This window comes from Erinaceus europaeus, chromosome 7 (genome assembly GCF_950295315.1).
Source record: "Erinaceus europaeus chromosome 7, mEriEur2.1, whole genome shotgun sequence".
NCBI classification, from domain to species: Eukaryota; Metazoa; Chordata; class Mammalia; order Eulipotyphla; family Erinaceidae; genus Erinaceus; species Erinaceus europaeus.
Genome location: NC_080168.1, coordinates 43,469,214 through 43,493,926, shown reverse-complemented (window position 1 = coordinate 43,493,926; position 24,713 = coordinate 43,469,214). Strand labels below are relative to the sequence as shown.

General features: G+C 49.3%; 1 protein-coding gene across 2 annotated transcripts in view; it reads right to left on the bottom strand.

The window, feature by feature from the left end:
- CHST11 (carbohydrate sulfotransferase 11) overlaps positions 1–1,527 on the bottom strand; it is a 173,744-nt gene extending 172,217 nt beyond the window's left edge. Inside the window, exon 1 of one of the 2 annotated variants that reach the window (XM_007533035.3) lies at positions 941–1,527. In XM_007533035.3, coding sequence (XP_007533097.1) covers positions 941–1,058 — 118 coding nt within the window. In that variant the 5' untranslated portion in view covers positions 1,059–1,527. The remainder of the gene's footprint in view (positions 1–940) is intronic. The other variant, XM_007533037.3, reaches the window with a different exon arrangement.
- Positions 1,528–24,713: the final 23,186 nt, after the last annotated feature.

The window sequence follows — 24,713 nt, the reverse complement described above, 5'->3', positions numbered from 1 at the left end:
TTCCTCCCCAGCTCCAGAACTTTCCCTCCAGCAGCTCTGGAAGGGGGTGGGGGTGAGGGAGGTGGACTCCACCTTTCCCTGCCAGGGTTTCAGATGTACAGCTGGTTTTGGCCACCCACCAGGCAGAGGGAAAGGGGGTGCTAAACCCACAAAACCTGGGGGGGGATTCTAGGTTCCTGACACCAGAAATGGGGGTGCACCTAGCCAGGCCCAGAAGCTAGCCAAAGTTTCTTCCAAAAGTACAGTGACCACTGCTGAACCCAGCAGCTCTGAGTCCCCCAGGGCAGCCGCATGGGAAAGGGAGATGGAAGAGAGTGGAGCTCGGGTACAGGCAGACCCTTCCCCAGGCCTAGGGGCGGGGAAGTGACCCGCCCGGCCTCCCCCACCACACACACACACACACACCTGCTCTGCGTGACAGGATCTCAAACACGTGGGAGCCTGGCCAGAGCTCCCTAACATCTCTCCCAGCAAGACTCGCAACATGCTAGGGGACGAGCCCCTGAGCCCCCAGGCCCCCTGGCTCTGGCCCGCAGATGCTCGGTACTCGGTGCTCGGTGCTCCGAGTGGGCTGAGCCAAGAGGGACTTTCCTTCCCTGCGGAGACCCCCAGCGCCAGCCGCTCCCCACACTCCACCTTCCTTGCCACCTCGCAGACAGGCAGAGACACAAAGGGAAAAGAGTAGAAACTACGGCCTCTGCCACCCTTGTCCTCCCGCCCAGGGCCAGCAAGGAGGCGGCGAGACCGCCCGGTCCAGCTCCTCCTCCCCATCCCGCCCGCGGAGCCGGGCAGCCGGGCAGCCGGGCCGAGGTGGCCGAGCGAGCGGAGGTGAGGCTGGAAGTGGCAGGAGCCAGACGGAGCGAGCGAGAGAGCACCAGGGAGACCGAGAGAGAAGGCAGAAATAAAATATCCAACGAAACCAGGCGAATGCGCCCCCTACCTGGGTGCAACATACTTTGGAAATAGAAGATGACCAGGATAAAGGATCCCAAGCAAGTGGCCAGCGCCATCCGGCAGATCCTGTTCATCCTCATCACTTCCAGCAGCGCCGGCTTCATGGCTTTGTCCCGGCTCCGGGGACCGGGGTGTCCACCGGGCGCCCGGGGGCGCAGGAGCCGGGGCCCCGCCGGCCAAGCAGAGCCCGAGCCGGGCGGCTGCGGGGACTGACGAGCGAGCTGGCTCTGCGGGAGCCCCCGGCCCCGGGCAGGGGTGAGAGAAGCGGCGGAGTTGCGGGGGACTAGCCGCGCTGAACGCTCCCAGTGGCCTCGCCGCCTCCCCCGCTCCCGCGGCGCCGCTGTCTCCTCCTGGCGGGCGGGCGCGGTGCGAGCGCGGGGAGGTGCGGCTGCTGCGCTGAGCTGCACTGGCCGCGGGCGGGCTGAGAGCAGCAGGCAGCAGGCTGCCTGCGGACGCTCCAGAGGCTACTTCATTGCGCTCCGGCGAGCTATATATTCGGGGCCGGGCTTTACCAACCGCGCCGCGCGCCGCCCGGGAGGGGGGAGGGAGGGCGCCGGCCCGCGAGCGAGGGAGGGACCCGGCGGGGCGGAGCCTCGCGCTCCCCCGCCCTCCCCGGGACATGGTCGCGTCCAGCTGTTTCCCGGGGAGGGCGGGCGCTCCCGCAGGGTCCCAAAAGCCCTCAGTCCCGCCGGCCGGCCTGGAGGTGGTGTCAGCCTTTCCATGACAGAAGCCAGGAGGGGAAAAAATATATATGTACACATACACCGTACACACATGCCAATTGTGTTGTCTCAGTGCTGCCACCCGGTCCTGCGGGGCGGACCTGGAGAGGAAATCGGTGGCAGGGAGTGGGGGTGGACACCCAGGCTTTAAGGGGTCTAGAGGTGGCCTGGGGGCTTAGGTGAGGGGACATGGCCAGCCTCCTAGGGTGGCCTCTTCCTGGCTGCTCAGAACTGGATGGCTTCAGTTTCATTTTTTTTTTTGGGGGGGGCGAGGGGCAAGTAATGTGAGTTTAGTGTTTTCCTCCTCCTTTTCCTCCCCCCCACCCCATGCGACTTCTGGACTTCAGGAAAACCAGCTCTTGTTCCCTAAGAGCCAGGCAACAGCTGATTTTTCCGTGGATTTGCTCGTCTCCCATCCCATTACAAGGTAAAAGGGGGTAGGGGGATCAAAACTCTGGCTTGGCACAGGGATGAGCTCACTCCCAAAGAAGTCTCAGCAGGAGAGGGGGTGGGCAGGAGCCATGGTGTTCCAAGTCCATCCCAAGGCTGGAAAACCCCAAGTGAATCTGAGCATCTGCAAATTAAATGGGAAGAGGCCTTACTCTCCTGTGCCTTTGTGATGCCACACTCCTCACTCTGTGCATGCAGGCTACTGAGCCTCCCAGTGGAAGAAGGGGTGCAGGCACACAGAGCCATGAACAGCACCCCCTGCTGCAGAAACCCATTACTAGGGGCCATTTATGTGTACCCCCAACCCAAGTGCTTGTTCCGTGCTTTGTGTTTATTGGGATGGGCGGAGGGGGTGTGTGTGGGGGAGAGAATGACTGGTTTCCCTTCTAAGTTGATGGCATGTTTTAAAAAGTTAAATTATCTGAAGTCCGGTAGTAATATAAACGAGGAAGGAAAATAATGCCATTGCAAAGACGTACAGTTTGCATTCGGGAATGGAATCATCACAACTAGTCAATATGATAAGGTGTCTTTCCATGCTTCTCATATAATATGCATCTGATACAGAATCTAAAAGCAATAGGCCTTATCCTCCTCTCCATGTATCCCAAGGACAACTTGCTAGAGATACATGTGGCAGACACCACCCCTAGAAGCTCAGCTTCCCTCCCCCGAAGAAGGCAGTCAACCACAGAAAGATCTTCATGCAGCCGGTTTGCAGTCTCTTCGTGTGTGCCCACCTGTGAATGAGCTGCTGTGCTAAAGGCAGCTGAGCTGAACAGGCTGTGGCACAAGGTAGGCCTTTCTGTAGTGTTCCCCCCCCCCCAAGATATTGCAGATGGGAGTTGCACATGAGTTCTGCACACTCACACGTGCCCACATTTGCAACACCGCCTCCTCCTCGAGTGCCATGCTCTCACTGACCTCCTGGCTTTGCAAAGCAGGGAGAGGAGATGTGCTTCACCTAAGTGGCCCCTCACCTTCAGAAAGCGACAGAAGCCACACGACTTACACAGATGCCTAGACATGCACAAGGTGATCCAGGAAGTGAGAGGGCCAAGGCCTAGGGCAGAAGCCTAGTTGCAGGCAGGTCAGGGAGAGCTGAGCACCACAGGGTGGGTGAGATGGAGAGACATGCCTCACATCCACCTGTGCAATTCCATAATGGGAAATGGCCTAGAGAGGCCAGGAATGGCAAAGGTCTGACAAGTGAACGACCACCTCTTCCGAGAAGTTTTCTCTGATTTCTCACTTAAAGTAGCCACTTTGCCCCTCTACTCAGAGCAAGAGGTCCAAACCTCTCCAGTCACTGTCACCACCAGACAGTTTTGTTCATCCTAGCCTCTAATACTCAATTTCGTGACTGGCAGTAAGTCAAGTGAGGCCATCTCTGTGATAAGGATCAGAGGGACTGCTCTGGGTCTACTGTTCTGAGCACACCTGGGAGTGAGGGAAAAGGTTTGTTTTCTTTTGTTAGGAGGGAGATACCAGCACAGGCAATACCAGGGATTAAACACACAGCCTCTTGCACATGACACATGCCCTCTATCCACTGAGCCTCCTTCCCAGTGCCTGAGAAAGTCCCACTTCCTGTTGCTCGCATTACATGAGAACTTTCCCAACTATAGAGTCTTGCCTTCTTTCTGCTTCTGATCTTAAAAAAAAGAAAAGAAAAGAAAAGAAAAGAAAAGAGAAAGGGGGAGTCAGGCAATAGCACAACAGGTTAAGCGCAGCAAGGACTGGTGTAAGGATACCAGTTCGAGCACCCAACTCCCCACCTGCAGGGGGGTCGATTCACAGGCAGTGAAGCAGGTCTGCAGGTATCTTTCTCTCCCCTTCTCTGTCTTCCCCTCCTCTCTCCATTTCTCTCTGTCCTATCCTACAATGACGACAACAATAATAACTACAACAATAAAACAACAAGGGCAACAAAAGGGAATAAATAAATATTTTAAAAATTAAAAAAAAAAATATATATATATACTCACTTCCTCTTCTGCTCATGTTACTTGATAAATATCAACCAGACAAAGGACAATATGGACTGCTGAGCCTGAGAAGAGGGCAGGTTTTATATTTTGAACTTTGAAGAGAAAAAAGGGGAATCCAGCCCCTCCAATGAAATTCTGTATCCCCCCCCCCGCCCAGGTAGCAGTCAGCACAGGCAAGGTTTTGCTGCAGTAATAAGTGGTTTCAAATACTTGAGGGCTACATCTTACTCCATTGCCTGTCTGACAGAGGCCCTCAGAGCGGCAGCACATGTAATATTGTCAAGGATGAGGCTGAAACAGCTGCTGTTTTGAACCATGTCTGTTAGAAGGCCGGAGGAAAAGGAAGTCGTCCCTGAACAATTCAGTGGCCCAGCCTGGAGGTGGCACATTATCACTTCTGTTCATCATTTGTCAGCCAAAGTCACAACTCTCTCCATATCATGTCCAAGCCAGGAAGTCTGAGGGCTCAAATATGTGGGTGCCGCCCTGCTAGCAACCCTCCTAGGTCAACCTCTGTGTCTTGCTTGCCCTTGTTTTTCTCTATTCCTGGAGCTTCTGCACGCCAGCACTGACCTCGCCTTGCATCCTGAGAGATCTCTGGCACAAAACCGTGATACCGCCCATTTCCAAAGGTGGGGGAGGGAGAAAGCTCAGCTGATGGAGCACAGGACTTGCACACCTGAGGCTCCTGGTTCTACCCCCAATACTGCATGTGTGTGCCAGAATGGTGCTCTGACTTCTCTCACATATAAAACTATATCAGAGGAGATCAATAAAATGTTTAAAAGAGAAGAAAAAAGGGGGGTGGCTAGGCAGTGGTACTCCAGGAGGAAAACACACGCTACCGTGTGTAAGGGCCTGGGATTCAAGCCCTCTGTTCCCACCTACAGGAGGGACACTTCACAAGTGATGACACAGTGCTGCAAGTCTCTCTCTCTTTCTCTGTCTCCCCCCCTCCCCAATTTCTCTCTATCTCTAACCAAAAAATGAGGAGGAGAAAGAAAGGAAAGGAAGGGAACAGAAAGGGAAAGGAGGCCAGGTATGGTCCTGACAAGCATATTGGGGAATGAGTTTTCTTTCTATAGATGCAGATGGCCCTGGAACATTCCCAGGAGAAGCAATGGCAGGCTCAAAGTCAGAGCCTGTGCACCATCTGCAGTGGCCAGCAGCCTTCCCTCGGTGGTGTCTGGGGTGGGCCCTGTAGACCGGGCAGCATGGCCCCTTCCTTCTGAGAGCCAGGCCTGGGAGACAGAGCGCTCTTTAGCATCCCTGGGGCTGAGACTCCTCGCCCAGCCTCAGCGAGGAGCCCCGAGGCTCCTAGGAGGACCGGCTGTCCCTCTCTGGCCCCTCTGGCACAAAGCAAGCTCAGTTAACCAGAGCACAGTAAATATTTGTGGAAGCAGATGTAAGCCCTTGGCCCCGGGCTTGTGGAGGGCTGAGGGTGCAAGCTTTCTGCAGGCAGCTAAACCGCAGTACACAAGCGGGCTTCTGAGCAAGCTCTGCTGCTCTGTGGGCTGTGCAGACCAGGCGGGACAGGGAGGGGAACAAGACTGGACAGAGAAGAACTGGGGGGGAGAGGAGATGAGGGGACGGGCAAAGACAGAGCCCCTGACCACCTCACATTCTCCCAGAATATCCAGACCCCTATCCAGACCCCTCTCCTCCTTAAGGACCCTGTTGTGCCTGGCTCTTCCTGGTGTCCACTCCAACTGCCATCTGCCCAGGCTTCACTCTTGGGATGCACCCTGAACCTTGCTGTCCATGGCCACCCCTGTGCTCACTCACTTTCTCTCTCTCTGCCCAGTATGTGACACAGCCTCCAACAGTCCACCGGCTGCCCAAGCCTCCAGGTGGGCCACTGTCTCTGTCTGTTATAGGAGAAGTCCAAGCTTGAGGAAGGTAGCCACAAGAGGAGTGGTCATCTGCTACCCAGGAAGAGGACAAGTTGGTGGAGGATGGGGTGTTGCTGACAGCTGTTTTGGGGAGCAGAGACTGTTCACTTGCAGCTACAGCCTTTTTTTTTTTTTTAATATTTATTTTATTTATTTATTCCCTTTTGTTGCCCTTGTTGTTTTATTGTTGTAGATTGAACTTGGGACATCTGAGCCGCAGGCATGAAAGTCTTTTGCTTAACCATTGTGCTGTCTCCCTAGGCTGTTGTAGTTATTATTGTTGTTGTCGTTGTTGGATAGGACAGAGAGAAATGGAGAGAGGAGGGGAAGACAGAGAAGAGGAGAGAAAGATAGACACCTGCAGACCTGCTTCACTGCCTGTGAAGCGACTCCCCTGCAGGTGGGGAGCCGGGGTTCGAACCGGGATCCTTATGCCGGTCCTTGTGCTTTGCGCCACCTGCGCTTAACCCGCTGTGCTACAGCCCGACTCCCAGCTACAGCCTTTTATAGAAATCATTACACACACACACACACACACACACACACACACACTCACACTCCTTCAGTAAAGCAAGTTAACAGAACTACAAAGGGCTGGGGGTGGTACATGCAGTTAAGCACATAGTTACCATCCACAGGGACCTGGGTTTACCTACCTAAAGGGAGGAAGCTTCATGAGTGGTGAAGCAGGTCTGCAGGTGTGTCTCTCTTTCTCTCTCCCTATCTCTCCCCCCCCTCCACTCTCAATTTCTGTCTCTATCCAATAAATAATTTTTTAAAAAATAGAAATATATGGGGGTTGGGTGGTAGCGCAGTGGGATAAGCACACATGGCACAAAGTGCAAAGACCAGCACAAGGATCCCAGTTCAAGCTCCCAGTTCCCCACCTGCAGGGGGGTTGCTTCACAGGCAGTGAAGCAGGTCTGCAGGCCTTTCTTTCTCTCCCCCTCTGTCTTCCCCTCCTCTCTCCATTTCTCCCTGTCCTATCCAATGACAATGACATCAGTAACAATAACAATGATAATAATAACCACAACAATGATAAACAAGGGCAAAAAAAAGGGAAAAAATAGCCTCCAGGAGCAGTGGACTCATGCAATGACCCTGGAGGCAAAAAGAAAGAAAGAAAGAAAAAGAGAGAGAGAGAGAGAGAGAGAGAGAAAGGAAAGAAAGAAAGAGACAAGAAAAGAAATATATGCACATAATTTGAAAATCTGCCACCGCCCCCAATTTTTTAAGGGGGTGGAGTTTCACCACTCTAGGCTGACTTAGAGGCACCAGAGCACCGAAACTTTCTCCAGTGCCATAGGCGCTGGTTTGGAACCTGGTGCACACAAGGCAAAACAGGCCAACTACCCCAGTGAGGTATTTAGTTGGCCTTCACAATATATCTTTAGCAAAAGATTGATTTCATGGACGGGATCCTAAAGACAGGAGGGAGTTGACCTTTGGAAGAGTGAGTTAGATGGAACTCCCCCACCTAAGAATGGGTCCTTGCTGCACTGGGGACAACCCCATCCCTTCAGCGGAGCTGATACCTACATACCTATGTGGACTGTGTTCCCAGCACCCCTGCAGCTATCCACACTGACCCTCCCCCTTTCTGCTCCCCAGAGCCTGTGTTTTCTATCATTTTATTGGATGAAATACATACTAGTCAGTTGTCCCATGAGTATAGTTTCTTTTTTTAATAATTGTTTTTTAATTTAATTTATTAAATTAAGAGACAGAGAAATTGAGAGGCAAGGGGGAAATAGAAAGGGGGAGAGACAGAGAGATGCCTGCAGCCCTACTTCACCAATCATGAAGCTTTCCCCCTACTGGTAAGGACCAAGGGCTTGAACCCAGCTCCTTGTGCACTACAGTGTGTGTGCTCAACCAGGTGCACCACCGCCTGGCTCCAATTATCTTTTGTGATAGGACAGAGAAATTAAGAGGGAAGAAAGAGAGAGAGAAAGAAAGATAGACACCTACAGCACAGCTTCACAATTTGTGAAGCGTCTCCTACAGGGGAATGAGGGCTTGAACTTGAATCCTTGCACAAGAAAGTACAGCTTCTTCTTCTTTTTTTTTTTTTTTTAATATTTATTCCTTTTGTTGCCCTTGTTGCTTTATTGTTGTAGTTATTGTTGGATAGGACAGAGAGAAATAGAGAGAGGTGGGGAAGATAGAGATGGGAGAGAAGACAGACACCTGCAGACCTGCTTCACCGCCTGTGAAGCGACTCCCCTGCAGGTGGGGAGCCGGGGACTCAACAGGGATCCTTATGCCGGTCCTTGTGCTTTGCACCACCTGCGCTTAACCTGCTGCACTACCGCCTGACTCCCGAAAGTACAGTTTCTTATCTCCTCATGGCAGATGTCAGCACACCACTGCCACCACAAACCCCAGTCTTTCTCCACCACTGGACTCTGCCTCCCTCCTTCAGAGCCCTTGGCTCTGCTGCAATAAACCACAGCTAGTCTGAGCTTCACCCTACAGTTTCCTTCTTCTGACTTATCTCACTTAACAGGATTCCTCCAAGTTTCCTCCAAGATGCAACACACGAGAAGATTTCATCATTTCCGATAGCTGAGTAGCATTCCATTGTGTATGTGTGGCACTGTTTTTTTAACCACTCATCCGTTGGTGGACATTTGCTTCCAGTGCCTTCTGTGTGAGCTGATCGGTTTAAAGACAGTATCTAGGAGACTCACCAATGTGTCCTGGAATCTCACCTCTGCAGAGTCCTACCCCACTAGGATGTTGCTGAGGAATTATTCTGATGCAGTCTCCGACGCCCCGCGTAATCCTAGCAGTGCCCCCTTCAGCCAATCCTGGCCCCACACATCACCCCTGGTTGTCGCCCAATAAAAAGCCCCCTCACCCCCCCACCCCCGCTCTCGGCTCCCCCTCTCGCAGATCTCTCTCCCTTCTCTCGCCCTGTGGTCAGGTAGTAGGGACGGCCATTGTCGGCTGACTCCACGTGGCCTGAGCCACCCCCCCATCCTATAATAAAGATTTGTGTACTCCCTTGCTTCGGACTTCCCCTCTCTTCTCCGCGGTGCAGCCCAACACCGGACCACTACAACATCTGGCGCCCAACGTGGGGCCACAGAGGTGGGCGGATGCCACTTACCTGTGTCTGGGCGGCTTTGGGGGACCTCAGGCTGGGCTGTCCAGCAACATGATGGGCGCCAGATGTTGTTGTGGTCCGGTGTCGGGCTGCACCTCGGAGAAGAGAGGGGAAGTCCGGAGCAAGGGGGTACACAAATCTTTATTATAGGATGGGGGGGTGGCTCAGGCCACGTGGAGTCAGCCGACAATGGCCGTCCCCACTACCTGACCACGGGGCGAGAGAAGGGAGAGAAATCTGCGAGAGGGGGAGCCGAGAGCGGAGGGGGGGGGGTGAGGGGGCTTTTTATTGGGCGACAACCAGGGGTGATGTGTGGGGCCAGGATTGGCTGAAGGGGGCACTGCTAGGATTATGCAGACGTGGTAAAACCTGGGGGCGGAGACTGCATCAGTATAATTCCTCAGCAACAGTCCTACCCCACTAGGAAAAGATAGAAATAGGCTAGGGGTGTGGATCCACCTGCCGCTGTCCAAGTCCAGCAGAAAAATACTTACAGAAGCCAGACTCCTACCTTCTGAACCCCAAAAACAATCTTGATCCATACTCCCAGTGGGGTATAAGTAACAGAAGGAAAAAGATAAGAGGGCTCTGAACTCCAGCTCCATCAGGACCAGCAGAGAGAGGAGGAAAAAGGGAGGCATATTTGGATGCAATAATAAGGTAATGAGAGACTTGGAAAGGAAGAGCAGACTGGACCTGGAAGAAAAAAAGGGTAATTATGTACAAATGTAGACAGGTAGTTGTAGAGATGATAGTTAACCCATGTCTGCAACAATAGGAGAACTGTGGTGGCTTGCAATGGAGGGATTGGGGATTCAGAATTCTGATGGTGGGAATGGTGTGGAATTATACCCCTGTTGACATGTAATTTTATAAATCAATATTAAATAATAAGTGAGTAGCAGCCAAGGCAGGCTCTGGTCACGTTCTCTCCAACCCAGAGAGTACATGCCCAGGAAGAGGCACTCCCACACTAGCCTGGCACAGTGATAACCCTGGGGAGAAAAAGAGAGAGAGAGAGAGGGAGAGGGAGAGGGAGACCTGCAACACTGCTTCACCACTCACAAAGCTATTCACCTGCAGGTGGGGACTAGGGGCTCGAACATGAGTCCTTATGCATCGTAACATGCACTCAACCTGGTGCACCACCACCTGGCCCCAATAAAAATATTAAAAAAAAAAAAAAAGATGTGAGTCGGGGGTAGCACAGGTCAAGTGCACATGGCACAAAGGACAAAAACTGGCATAAGGATCCCAATTTGGGCCTCCAGCTCCCCACCTGCAGGGGGGTCACTTCACAGGCAGTGAAGCAGGTCTGCAGGTATCTATCTTTCTCTCTCCCTCTCTGTCTCCCCTCCTCTTTTGATTTCTCTCAGTCTTATCAACAACAGCAGCAGCAATGACAATAATAATAATAATGACAACAAGGGTAACAAAGTGCAGGAACCGAGCCCAGCAATAACCCTGGAGGCAAAAAAAAAAAAAGGTCATGGGCCTGCCCGGTGCTGCCAAGTCCAAGGTCACAAAGCCAGCAGCCAGACAGTGGCTTCAGGTCCCTTCTCTTCATCCAGACTGCTGGTGGGTCCAGGTAGGGCTATATGACCTGAGTTAGGTGACCTCAAGCACTGTGAGCTCCACATCCTCTGCCTACAGAATGCAGGCCTTTGAGCTGCCTTGAAAGACAGGGGTTCAGGGGTTGACAGGGCACCCAGTGATGCAGTGTCAGCACTAGTGGCTGACACCTACTCTCCCAGCCTCTCCTCCAGTGATCTTGTTACACCCTGGCCTCCAGCAGTGCTTTGAGACATCAACATTTCTGATAGTCTGCACTTTGGTGGCCCAGTAAATTATTGAAATATTTTTGTGTCTCTTCTTTCTCACTCCTTTACTCCTCCAGTTCAAGCAGGCTTTGCGCTACCTTGTCTGCAGGACTGGATAAAGACTTCCCAGGAGGAGCCATGCAGTGGCACACCCCTGTGAGCACACACATTACCTTATACAGGGATCCAGGTTCGAATTTCCGATCCCTACTTGTGGGGGGAGGTCTTCATAAGCAGTGAAGTAGGTCTGCTGGTGTCTCTTTGTCTCTCTCCCTTTCTGTCTTTCCCTCCCCCTCAATTTCTGTCCTACCAAGCAAAACAAACCAAAGAAATAAAATAAATATTTAAATTTGACCACTGAGAGCAGTGGGTTCCTTATACAGGCATCAGAACCCAGTGAATGTCCTTGTGTCAAAAGGAAGAAAAAAGGTAACTAGCTGCTGGGATTGGGGATTGGTCATCAGGCAGACACTGAATCCCAGAGATAGCCATGATGACAAAAGAAAAGAAATTTAAAAAGAGGAAGCAGCTAAGCCTAAATAGGATGTCCTTTTGTCTCTGACTCTCTCTGCTGAGCCCCACACACATGCAAATGACCAAAACCACTGAAAACCCATTAACCCTCCCATACACCCTTCTGGGAGTGGGGGTAGATAGCATAATGGTCATGTAAAGAGACTCTCATGCCTGAGACTCCAAGGTTCCAGGTTTAATCCCCTACATTACTGTGAGCCAAAGCTGATGAGCGTTCTGATTAAAAAAGAAAGAAAAAAGAAAGGAAGAAAGAAAGAGAGAAAGAAAAGAAAAGAAAGAAATATATATATATCATCCATGCACACCTTTGGGATATGGGAAGAAAGCACACAGAGGTAGTCCAGGGAGGTGGTGAAGTGGATAAAGCACTAGACTCTCAAGCATGAGGTTGTGAGTTCGATCCCCAGTAGCACATGTACCAGAGTGATGTCTGGTTCTTTCTCTCTCTCCCCCTATCTTTCTCATTAATAAATAAAATATTTTAAAAAGAAAGAGTACATGGAGGAAACCCCCAAAGACAGGGAGAGGATGTGCAGACTCTGACCTACTGTGCAGCCTTAAGCAGCCAGAGGACTCTAACACCCACTTTTTTTTTTTCTTTTTTTCCCTCCAGGGTTACTGCTGGGGCTCAGCGCCTATACTACAAATCCACTGCTCCTGGAGGCCGTTATTCCCCTTTTGTTGCCATTGTTGTTTATCATTGTTGTTATTGTTGTTGTTGCTGTTGTTGGATAGGACAGAGAGAAATGGAGAGAGAAGGGGAAGACAGAGAGAGGGAGAGAAAGATAGACACCTGCAGACCTGCTCCACCACTTGTGAAGTGACCGCCCCTACAGGTAGGGAGCCGGGAGCTTGTAATGGGATCCTTATTCTGGTCCTTGTGCTTTGCACCATGTGCACTTAACCCACTGCACTACTGCCCACCCCCCAACAACACCCACTTTCTGAGACTGCTAGGCAGCTAAAGGAGGAGTTGTACTTGGAAAGAGGAAATAGGGAAAGGCAGAGGGTGTTGGCCACTGAGCCTCTAAAAGGCCACCAGGAAAACCCAGAGGTCAATTAGGACCAAGCTGGTGGCCACCATCTCTCCATGATGAGAGAATGCCACTGCAGTGTAGTCTGCATGATCCCCTTAGAGCTGAGCTGGATGCTGAGCTGGGTGCTCTCAAAAGCTGGTTTTCCAGAGCAGGGAGCTGTCTGGAGTGGGGCAGGTGTAACCCAGGGCTATTGCCTTGGACTTGATGTGAGCTCAGAGAGGGAACCTTCAACCCCAAGCTGCATGAGCAAACTGCCTCAGAGCTGGGTCTGAGAGTTTAATACCCCCCACCCCCACCCCAGGTGGGTGAAGCTAAGTGGACCCTCCAGTAGTGGGCTGATAATTTCAAGTTCCAGGAAAGATTTTTTTTTTTCTTAAGGCCAGTGTTCATGAGGGGACAGGAAAACGTGTTGATTCAGATGTGAGCAAGTCAGAGAAATGATCTTACCCCCCAACCCCCCACCACCACGACAGTCTCAGGAGGAAACAAGAATGAACTTGATGCAATCCTGAGGGAAAGTCTCATTCATTCCCACATTAAAGAGGGGTGAAGCTATTAGGGCATCATTACTTCCCAAAGTAAACAAGTGGGAAATAGTTAAGGAAACCCCCCCAAAGTACAGAGTATGTAATGTGCCCAGGATTTAAATCTAGGTTTTTTGCTTGTTTGTTTTTTATGAGGATGAGAAAGAGGATCAGAGCGTCACCACCCAGGCTGTAAATATGCAAGTTCTGATCAGGAGTTCAGTACAGGCATATAATAACACTTCCTTAATCCAAATAATAACAATTACATCAAATTTATACATTGATTTATTTCCATAAACCAATTGCTATAAGCGGAGATTCCCACCTCCCTAGAGCCCTACCCATCTAGGGAAATATAGAAATAGGCTGGGGGTATGGATCCAACTGCCAATGCCCATGTCCAGCGGAGAAGCAATGACAGAGGCCAGAGCTCCCACCTTCTGCACCCCATAATGATCCTGGGTCCATGCTCCTAGAGGGATAAAGAATAGGAAAGTTTCCAATGGAGGGGATGAGACACAGAACTCTGGTGGTAGGAACTGTGTGGAATTGTACCCGTTATCTTACATTCTTGTTAATCATTATTAAATCACTCATTAAAAAAAAAAAATATATATATATATATTAAAAGGGAATCGGGTGGTAGCGCAGCGGGTTAAGCACAGGTGGCGCAAAGCACAAGGACCAGCGTAAGAATCCCGGTTCGAGTCCCCAGCTCCCCCCTGCAGGAGGGTCACTTCACAGGTGGTGAAGCAGGTCTGCAGGTGTCTGTCTTTCTCTCTTCATCTCTGTCTTCCCTTCCTCTCTCCATTTCTGTCTGTCCTATCCAACAACGACATTTATAACAACAACAATAATAACTATAACAATAATAAAACAAGGGCAACAAAAGGGAATAATAAATAAAAAAATAAATAAAATTTTAAAATATATATGTATATTTTAAAAAAAGAAGCAGCAGTGATTCCCTAAGCATGACTTTTTTACAGCTCAAACAAGAGGAAAAGCCAAGCAGCAGAATGGCTTAGTAAAACATGGTGCAGCCACACAGCAGGTTTCTCCACACAGATGCCGTGACAGTTACACGGCCACGTGCGGTCACATGGCTGAATCTCATAGGTACAATGTCAAGGAAAGAAGCGTGACATTAAAAACTACTTATGCCCCCGGCTCCCCACCTGCAGGGGAGTCGCTTCACGGGCGGTGAAGCAGGTCTGCAGGTGTCTAGCTTTCTCTCCCCTCTCTCTCTGTCTTCCCCTCCTCTCTCCATTTCTCTCTGTCCTATCCAACAACAAAGCAACGTCAACAATGGCAATAATAACCGCAACGAGGCTGCAACAACTAGGGCAACAAAAAGGGGGAAAAATGGCCTCCAGGAGCAGTGGATTCATGGTGCAGGCACCGAGCCCAGCAATAACCCTGGAGGAAAAAAAAAACCAAAAACTACTTATTGTGGGCTTCTGTTCACAGAGGTCAGGGAAGTAAGTCCATGACATAGAGGGGGGCACTGGGCCAGACAGCACTTCCCCTGTGCTCACCTGTGCACTTCTTATAGATTACCTTTAATTTTTTTCTTTTTAAAGAGAATATTTATTGGGGGCCGGGTGGTAGCGCAGTGGGTTAAGCGCACGTGGGACCGGTAAGGATCCCAGTTCGAGCCCCTGGCTCTCCCACCTGTAGGGGTGGGGGTTACTTCACAGATGGCAAAGCAGGTCTTCAGGTGTCTTTTTTTTTTTTTTTAAGATGCTTTCTTTTTTTTTTTTTTTACTCTTCTTTTATTTTCACTTTTGTTTCCTTGTTGTTGCCCTTATTTTATTGTTGTTGTAGTTATTATTGATGTTGTAGTTGTTATTGATGTCATCGTTCTTGGATAGGACAGAGAGAAATGGAGAGTGGAGGGGAAGACAGAAACGGGGAGAGAAAGATAGACACCTGTAGACCTGTTTCACCGCTTGTGAAGCAACTCCCCTGCAGGTGGAGAACCAGGGGCTCGAACCGGGATCCTTACGCTGTTTCTTGTGCTTCGCACCAGGTGCTCCTAACCTGCTGCACTACCACCGGACCCCCAGGTATCTATCTTCCTCTCCCCCTCTGTCTCCCCTCCTCTCTTGATTTCTCTCTGTCCTATCCAACATCAATGGCAACAATAACAATAACGACAACAAGAGCAACAAAAAAATGAGAAAAAATGCCCTCCAGGAGCAGCAGATTCATGGTGCAGGCACCGAGCTCCACCGATAACCCTGGAGGCAAAAAAAAAAAAAAGAATATTTATTGGACAGGGGCAAATAGCATTAGTTATGCAAAGAGACGCTCATGCCTGAGGCTCCAAAGTCCCAGGTTCAATCCCCCACACCACCATAAACCAGAGCTGAGCAGTGCTCTGGTTAAAAAACAAACAACAACAAAAAAACATTTATTTATTTATGACAGAGAGAACCAGAGTGTCACTCTGGCAATTTCTGAGAGGAAGCCTCATGCTTCCAAGATGAGCTTTTGCTACTATGCCACCTCTAGGCTTCCATAAGCTGTCTTTTCAATGAAAATTTCTGTCTTCAATAACAATAGCTTTGCTTTACTTTATTAAATTTTTTTTAATCAGGGTTGGGTGGTGGCATGACTGGTTGAGCACACATGTTACAATGCACAAGGGCTCGGGTTCAAGACTGAGGTCACGAGCTGTGAAGCAGTGCTTGCAGATGTTTCTCCATCTCTCTCTTCCTCTCTTTATCCTTCTTCTCTCTCAATTTCTCTCTTTCTCCAAAATAAATATATTTTGAAATTTTATTTAGCTGCAGTATATTCCAGAAGGTGCCTGTCATCATCCAAGGTCAAGTTAAATGAGCTGAAGTCCCTAAAGCATTCAAGTATGGTGGCTGGAACCAAGAACAGTGCTGAAAAAACTCAAGTAAGCATTGTTATTAGTATTATCTCTGACTTTCCAAACAGTTGTGGGTAATTTTTGGAAAGTCAGCCATGACTAATGCCTGGCTCAGCTGCCAGGAGCTGGCTGAGAGGAGAGTGAGGGAGGGACAGAGCGTCCCGGCGGGGTCCAGGGAGGGCCTGGGGGTGAGCTGCCAAGCTCCAGAGGCCCACATCCCTCCCCAGGTCCACCCACTTCCCATGCTGTTTCCATGACTCAGACAGGACACCTTTTTTTTTTTTTCTTCCAGGCTTATCTCTGGGGCTTGGTGCCAACACTATGAATCCATTGCTCCTGGCAATGGATATTTTCCTCATATTTTTTATTGGATAGGGCAGAGAGAAATTGAGAGAGGAGGGGGAGACAGAGAGGGAGAGACAGAGAGACATCTGGCATACCTGCCTCACCACTTGTGAAGCAACCCTCCACCCCCGCAGATGGGGATCTGGGGGCTCAAACTGGGATCCTTGCATAGGTCCTTGTGCTTCTTACTATGCACTTAACCTGGTGTGCCACCGCCTGCCCCCATCTGACACCTCTTTATAACCTGAGGCTCCTCCACAGGAAAGAGAGCAAAGCAGCTGGTGAGTATCTCTGAACCTCAGGCAACCCAGGGAGCTCATTGCACCCCATTCCAGATAGCTGCACCCCCCCGCTCTGCAGTGCCTGCGTCCCAGTGCCACCCAGCCCTGCCTGCCCTGAAGCCAGTGTCCACACCTGGTCACACACAGGTTCACACACACACAGAGTGCTGCTTGCTGACAGCCTCACACATTCTCACACGCCATCACACCATCATCAAAAACATGACGGACAGCTCACTTGGATAGTGCGCTGCTTTGCCATGTGTATAACCCAGGTTCCAGCTCGGCTCCCAACAAATTGAAGAAAGTTTTGGTGTTACAGTTTCTCTCTATCTCTTTCTGCCTTTCTGTCTCTATTTTAAAATTCAAATAAATAAATAAAATTACTCATGACAAAGATATGCCCCTGTCCCCAGGGGACTCTTGAGAACCCAGGGCAGACTTCCTTAGAACTTAATTCCACAATATGCCATGTCACAAGCGTCTGCTCTGTAAAAGCCTCATCCTCCTACTCATCTTCTTCCTCTTTTTCCCCTCCCCCTCACGTCCTCAGCCCTCCTCTGTCAAGCCTCAGACCTATGGGAGCAGAGCCTGCACTTCCAGTGCAGGGCAGAGTCCACCAGCAGACCACAGCTGACCAACGACACTCATGAGATACTGTGATACAACAGAGACATGCAGGGGTCTCCACCCCTGCCACTGCCACCCCAGGGCCCTGACATCATGGTCACTCCAGGGAGGTCAGAACACAGGAGCACCCTGGGTATAATGTCTAGCCTTTGTCCCCAGCCCAAGACACTGGTCACATCCTGAGTGACAACAGCGTCCTTTGTTCTCAGGACAGGACTCTGTGCAGCTCCTTGATTAGGGGGGTGGGGGAGGTCACAGGGAAGCCAGACCAGGGTGGGGAGCTTTGCTTCTCAGCCCCGCCTCCCATTCTCTTTAGAGGGAGAAGCACTAAGAGTAGAGTTAATCCGGGAGTCAGGTGGTAGTGCAATGGGTTAAGTACACGTGGCGTGAAGCACAAGGACAGGCATAAGGATTCTGATTCAAGCTCCCAGCTCCCCACCTGCAAGGGGGTCGCTTCACAAGCAGTGAAGCAGGTCTGCAGGTGTCTATCTTTCTCTCCCTCTCTCTCTGTCTTCCCCATCTCTCTCCATTTCTCTCTGTCCTATCTAACAAAGATGACATCAATAACTACAACAACAATGAAAAACAGGGGCAGCAAAAGGGAAAATAAATAAATTTAAACAAATAAATAAGTAAATAAATAAATGAGTAGAGTTAATCATCACCACAGATGTGATGGAGCCCCTGGCAGAAATCCTCAAGACATGGGGCGCTGAGAGCTGCCTGGCCTATACCCCAACTCCACCAGGACACGGGCTCCTGAGCCCAAGCCCCACACAGCCCTGCTGCCCACCCACACCTCCATCATCGCTTACAGTCAACTGAAAAAGAGCTCATCTGGCAGGGCACCTACTTGGTCATATGCACGACCCGGGTTACAGTGAGACTGTTATAGTGGAGTTTCCCTCCCACCCTCCCCTCATTTCCCAACATAAAAATAATGAAAACAGTTGCCCCAGGAGCAGTGTCATCCATGTGTAATAAAGGGCAGGGGGTCAGGCGGTAGCACAGTAGGTTAAGTGCATGTGGCACAAAACACAAGGATGGGCATAAGAGTCCCAGTTCGAGCCCCCAAGCAGTGAAACAGGTCTGCAGGTATCTTTCTTTCCCCGTCTTCCCCTCCTCTCTTGATTACTCTCTGTCCTATTCCAACAACAACTATAACAACAACAATAAACAACAAGGGCAACAAAAGGCAGAAAAAAAGCCTCCAGGAGCAGTGGATTCATAGTGTAGGCACCAAGCCCCAGCGATAAGCCTGGAGGCAAAACAAACAAACAAACAAATTAAGGGGAGCTAGCATAATGCTTACAGCAAAAATATTTTCATGCCTGAGGCACCAAAGGTCCCAGGTATAATCCCCAGCACCACCATAAACCAGATCTAAGCAGTGCTCTGGTTAAAGAAAATTAATAAAATAATTATACACATACATATGGTTGTCAAAAAAGTGATGTATTTTTGCATAGAAAAACTAAGAAAATATGTCATGATTTTTCCAGCAAACCAAAACATATATACATGCAAACTGGAGAACGTGTTTCTTGAGCTCTGCAAGCTGCTCTAGCACAATGATTAAATGGGGGGGATTACAAGAAGTCAGGGACCACCTGTGATTGGTGCCCTTGAGGTGGGGGGGTGGCAATCTTAAGGGGCTGAGGCCTTAACGGTGGGCTCTGCTGCTGCCTCTGGGGAGATGGAGTCAGGGCTGAGTGGCAGCTGGGGTCACAGGGAATGGTGTGGTGTGGGGACAAGACTCGGTGACTAGACAGAAAGCTTCACACAGGGAGGCACAACAGGGACGGAAGCTGGGTTTTCCCTTCATGCATCTCAAGAGTAACTCACTGAAAAGATAAACAGTCTACTGGAAACAGACTTAAATGTTAGGAGCAGCACTTCACCACAAGACACAGATGGGAAACAGGCACGTGGAGAGACACCCCATGTCATCAGTCACTAGAGAAGGACAATTTAGAGCCAAGACAAGATGACATGGCACCCCACTAGAAAGGCCAGAAGCAGAAAAGACAGACCGTGTCAAGTATTGAAGATGCCGAGCTAGAATTCTCACAGCCTGCAGGTAGTATCTACAGTGTGATGCACCTTGAAAGTGTTTCAGAAAAATAAAGATACAACCACCAGGGCTGGGTGGTGGCACACCTGGTTAAGCACACATGTTACAGTGTGCAAGGACCCAGGTTTGAGCCCCAGTCCCCCCCTGCAGAGGGAAAGCTTTGCAAGTGGTGAAGTAGTGTTGCAGTTGTCTCTCTCTCTCTCTCCCTTCCAATCTCCCCTTTCCCTCTTGATTTCTGGCTCTCTCTATCCAATAAATAAAGATAATAAAAGATACAACCACTGCATGAGCCAGTCATGCCACTCACAGGGGTTAATTCACCCAAGAGAGACAAAAGCATACGTCCACTCAAAGGCTTGAAGATTAATGTCCAGGGGCTGGGTGGTGTGCACCTGGTTAAATGCACACAGTATTAAGCACAAGGATACATGCAAGGATATGGGTTTGAGCCGCCAATCCCTACCTGCAAGGCGTCTGCTTCATAAGTGGTAAAGCAGGTCTGCCAGTGTCTGTTTATCTCTCTCTCTCTACCTACCCTCCTCCCTCAATTTCTTTCTGTCCTATCAAATAAAAAAAAAAAAAAAAGTCTGCCAGAAGCAGTAGATTCATAGTGCCAGCACAACCTCGGTGACTAGAGGAAAAAAAAAAGATTAACGTCCAAAGCAACTTTGTCAACTATGAGGCATATATAATTCAAATGCCTGTCAACAGGTGAATGCATAAACTGTGGTATATCCTTAGGATGGACAAAACTTGGCAGTGCAAGAAACAAATTATAAATACGTGCGACAGGATGATTTTTACAGCCTTTCAAAAGAATTTTGCTGAGTCAAGGAGCTACACACAAAGACAGATGATTTGATTGCATCCAATTACAGCCTGGGAAATGGAAACTGATACATAGTAATGGGAAATAGACCCATGTTTTTCCCCAGGGCTGAGGGAGGGGCAGGGACTAGAGAAGTGGACACACAAACAGTGGCTTTGAGAGGTGGCCAGTGTGCCCATCATTGACCAACTGTGATGCTGGTGATGGTTTCACTGGCATGCAAATGTGTCCAAATGCATGAAATTTCAGTTTGTTGCATGTCAGTTACACCTTAAGGAAGTTGTAGTAGTAAAAGTTCAGTAGTGCAAAAATAACAATTCCCAAGTATAAACTGATCTTTGTATGTGTGGAGTAGCTCTTTTTTTCCTTGTAAAGACAGGCAGAGAGAGCACACACAAAAAAACCACAGCACTGGGAATCGGGCAGTAGTGCAGCGGGTTAAGCGCACATGGCTCGAAGTGCAAGGACCGGCATTCAAGCCCCCCAGCTCCCCACCTGCAGGGGAGTCATTTCACAGGCGGTGAAGCAGGTCTGCAGGTGTCTTTCTCTCCCCCTCTCTGTCTTCCCCTCCTCTCTCCGCCTCTCTCTGTCCTATCTGACAATGATGACATTAATAACAACAACAATCATAACTACAACAACAACAACAACAAAGGGAAACAAAAGGGAAAAAAGAAAAACCAAAAACACAGCACTGAAGTTTCTTCCAGTGCATTGGGGGCTGGGATTGAATCTGGGTCACACACGGCAAAGCGACACACTATGCAAATGAGCCTATTTGGCTGGCCCTGGGGGTAGCTCTTGGCTGCAGAAAAGCATTCCTGAATTTCATCCTCTAATATCTGACTGAGTCTACAGGAGGACATATACTCGTGAGAACCCCTCGAATGCCAAGAAAACATGCAGTTAGCCGGAGATGGGTTAGAGATGCTATTACTGTCCACTTGATTATATAAACCTCTTCAGCTCTATGCAACAGCCCACTGGCTTAGTTTATTGTACTCTTAGAGTGGGAGCTTAACAATTCTTCACACTGCATCTTGGCCTGGTACTTTCAAAACTAAATAAATAATTTGAGTGTCACGTTGTCCCAAAAGCTTCCCACTGGTTGAAAGGAACAACTCTTAGCAGACCCCCTTGGCCTGATAAGTTTGTCATCTTTTCAGCAAGCTGACATGACTTGCTTGCCACACACAGTGGGGCAGGCCCCCACAGGCCACTAGATGGTACAAGCCCCTTACCATGTGATGTCCCCCCCACAAAAATAACAAAAACATTGATTTATTACTAATGGGGGGCAGGGGAAGTGGCAGAGTATCTCTGGCACATACAGTATGATTGAACTTAGGACTTTGTGCTTGAGAGTCAAATATTCCCTTTTTGGGGTCATCAAGGTTATCACTGGGGCTTTATGAATCCACTGCTCCTAAAGGCTTTTTTCTTTCTACTTTTATTTGACAAGAATAGAGAGAAATTGAGAGGGGAGGGGGAGATAGAGAGGGAGAGAGAAACAGGTACCTGCAGACCTGCTTCACCACTCATATAGTATTCATCTACCCATGTGAGTGGCGGGGACTTGAACTCAGGTCTTTGTGCATGGTAATACGTGTACTTAACTAGGTGCACCACCACATGGCCCCCCGACAGTTCAATTCTATATCCACCGTGTCACCTCCTGGGCCACTATATACATCTTTTTATCTTCAGCAAAGACATAGGGTGAGGCAGGCAACGGCATAGGAGGAGGAAATTCCCTTTACATCCCTAGTTTTTCAGGAGTTTCCGTCACAGCTGTGGAACCTGTTTGCTCCCATAAGCCCTGTAGCAGTAGTAGGGCAGGTGGAGGTAGTCAATGGGAGGGAGTGACTGCTGTCACCAGTCTCCCATCCTTTCTTATTGTTCACTGACTCTCAAGGGCTTTGCTCCATGGACTTGTTCTCATTGAGAAAGGACTCAGCCAGGACCTCAGCTCTACTGACATTGCTATGAGGGATGGAGGGCACATTTGCCTTCTGCCTCTGCTTGATTAGGGCAAGGCCCTCAGTTACTCCATCAGCCACCCCTGAAGACATAGCTGTGAAGACATTTTGTATGTGCCATCAAAGTCTACCATCACACTGACTTTAAGAAAGGGAAATGGGGGGGGGGGTTGCATCTGGTTAAATGCACATAGTACGAATCACAAGAACCTGCACAAGGATCCAGGTTTGAGCCCCCCGCTTCCGACCTGCAGGGGAAAGCTTCATGAGTGGTGAGGCAGTGCTATAGGTATCTCTTTTTATCTCTCCCTTACTATCTCTCCCTCCTTTCTAAATTTTCTTTGTCCTATCAAATAAAAGAGGGGGGGAAATGGAAAAATTGGCCACCAGGAGCACTGAATTCATTGTGCAGGCACTGAGCCCCAGTGATAACTCTGGTGAAAATTGGAGGGGAAAAAAATGGGGAGGTCATTCAGTGTATTTTTGACAGGCCTGATCCAATTGAAAGACTCATTTTGGGGCTTTCTCTGAGCCATGCTTCTAACCTGCCTTGAATAGCAACTTTCCTAAATTGGCCTGGAGAGGCCCTCCTTCCCCAAGACCCTGCTCCCTGACTCTGCCTTGCAAGTCAGTTCTCAACAAGCTCTCCAAGGACCCAAGTAGAAAATAAAAACTCTCTTGCCCCCCCCCCCACCCCCATGGAGAAAATGAAGATAATGATATTTTTTTTCCTACCCAGCTTCACAAGACTGTCATGAGAAGCAACTGTGATATGATTACTTTGAGAACTTAAAAGTCAGAAAGATGGAAGGATGTTCGTCTTGCTTGTCATTATCTTAATTATTGTTATCGCTGTGCGGAACCCGCCAATTATTCTCTTCCTGCCCACATCCTTTTCCAAGAGAACTTGCCTTCATCCACAAACCAAGGTGGTGCTAAGTCATGACATTTGTTCCAGATGGTGGAGGGAAGAAAGAGGATGGAAAAATCTGGGTTGCTGCAAGAATTAGCTGGAGTCTGTATCCCGGAAGAAGCCACTTTCTTCTCCTTCTCCTTCTCCTCCTCCTCCTCCTCTTCCTCCTCCTCCTCCTCCTCCTTCTTTTCTCCTTCCCCTTCCCCTTCCCCTCCCTCTCCTTCTCCTTCTCCCCCTCCTCCTCCTCCTCCTTCTCCTTCTTCTTCTTTTTAATTATCTATTTATTGGATAGAAACAGCCAGAAATCAAGAGGGAAGGAGATGATAGAGAGGGAGAGAGACACCTGCAACCCTCCTTCACCATTTGCAAAGTTTTCCCCCTGCAGGTGGGAACTGGGGGCTTGAACCCGGGTTGCCACCACTTTCTATCAGGACTCTAAATTTCAGATATCCCAACCATCCAAACTTGAGAAAAATAAGGTACCAGCCCCCTGAGCTGAAAGTTCACAGTCCACTTCCGGCACTGATGATTACACAGTACCATCAGGCATAGCCAAGGCCACAAAGAAAGGTGAGAATAGCATAAAGATGGGGAAGGAATGAGGGAAAGCTCCTATCGTTTACCTAGAAATCCCAACAGGACCCGCAGACAAATTATTAGAATTTGTAAGTGATGTCGCCCACAATAAGATTAGCCCATAAAAATCAATAGCATTTTCTCTATACCAGCAATGAATCAAGAAAAGAGAATGACTCCAAGGTATATATTTCTCACATTTTAATGTTTCTGAAATCAGAATGCCTCTTCCAGTGACAGCTTCTCCAGTGTGGATGAATATGGAATAAAAAATAAAGACACCTCCCCATGGCAGGGGTCGATATTTCAAGGTGTCGTGGAGATAAAGAACACATGAGACCCGTCTTGGGAGACTTATAGCCCCTATGCAGGTGACAGAAGGTGAGCCGAGTACGTGAACTGGTGGTTTGTGTTCTCCGTGGGACAACTTCATACTATAAAGCTGTCAGCTCTCCCCAAATCAACCTATAAACTCAGTGTAATCCCCATAAAAAGTCTGGAGGATTTTTAGATGAACTCAGTAAATTTCGACATAAAGACTTCAGTATGAAAGCTGACACCATGAAGCTGGTCTCTATATAGATGGCCATTGTGACGAGGCCTGTGCTCCTCAGCCCTTTCCTATGCTCACACCCCCAGAGGCGAGTCCGTCCGAGGTCTGTTGCCCCCTCACTCTGGGCAAGTGTGACTCCACCGAGACGAGGGGTTTCCATCTCTGTGTTGCATGTATGCTAGGCACCAAGAAAAGTGTATGAGTTCTTTCCACCTCAAGAACCAATTTCTTTTTTCTTTTTAGATTTTTTTAAGTTATCTTTATTTATTGGATAGAGATAGCCAGCAATTGGGGGGGGGGAAGGGGGAGGGAGGGAGAGAGAGAGAGAGGGAGAGAGAGATACTGCAGTCCTGCTTTGCTACTTGTGAAGTATCCCCCTGCAGGTGGGGACTGGGGGCTTAAACCTGAGTCCTTGGGCACTGTAACATGTGCGCTAAACCAGGTGTGCCACCATCTCCCCTCCATTTTTGCTATTTATTTTTTTATACTTGATAGAAACAGAGACATTGAGAGGGGCAAGAGATAGACACCTGTAGCACTGTTTCACTCTCATAAAGCTTCCCCCCTGTAAGTGGGGACCACGGACTTGAACCTGGGTCCTTGCACATAA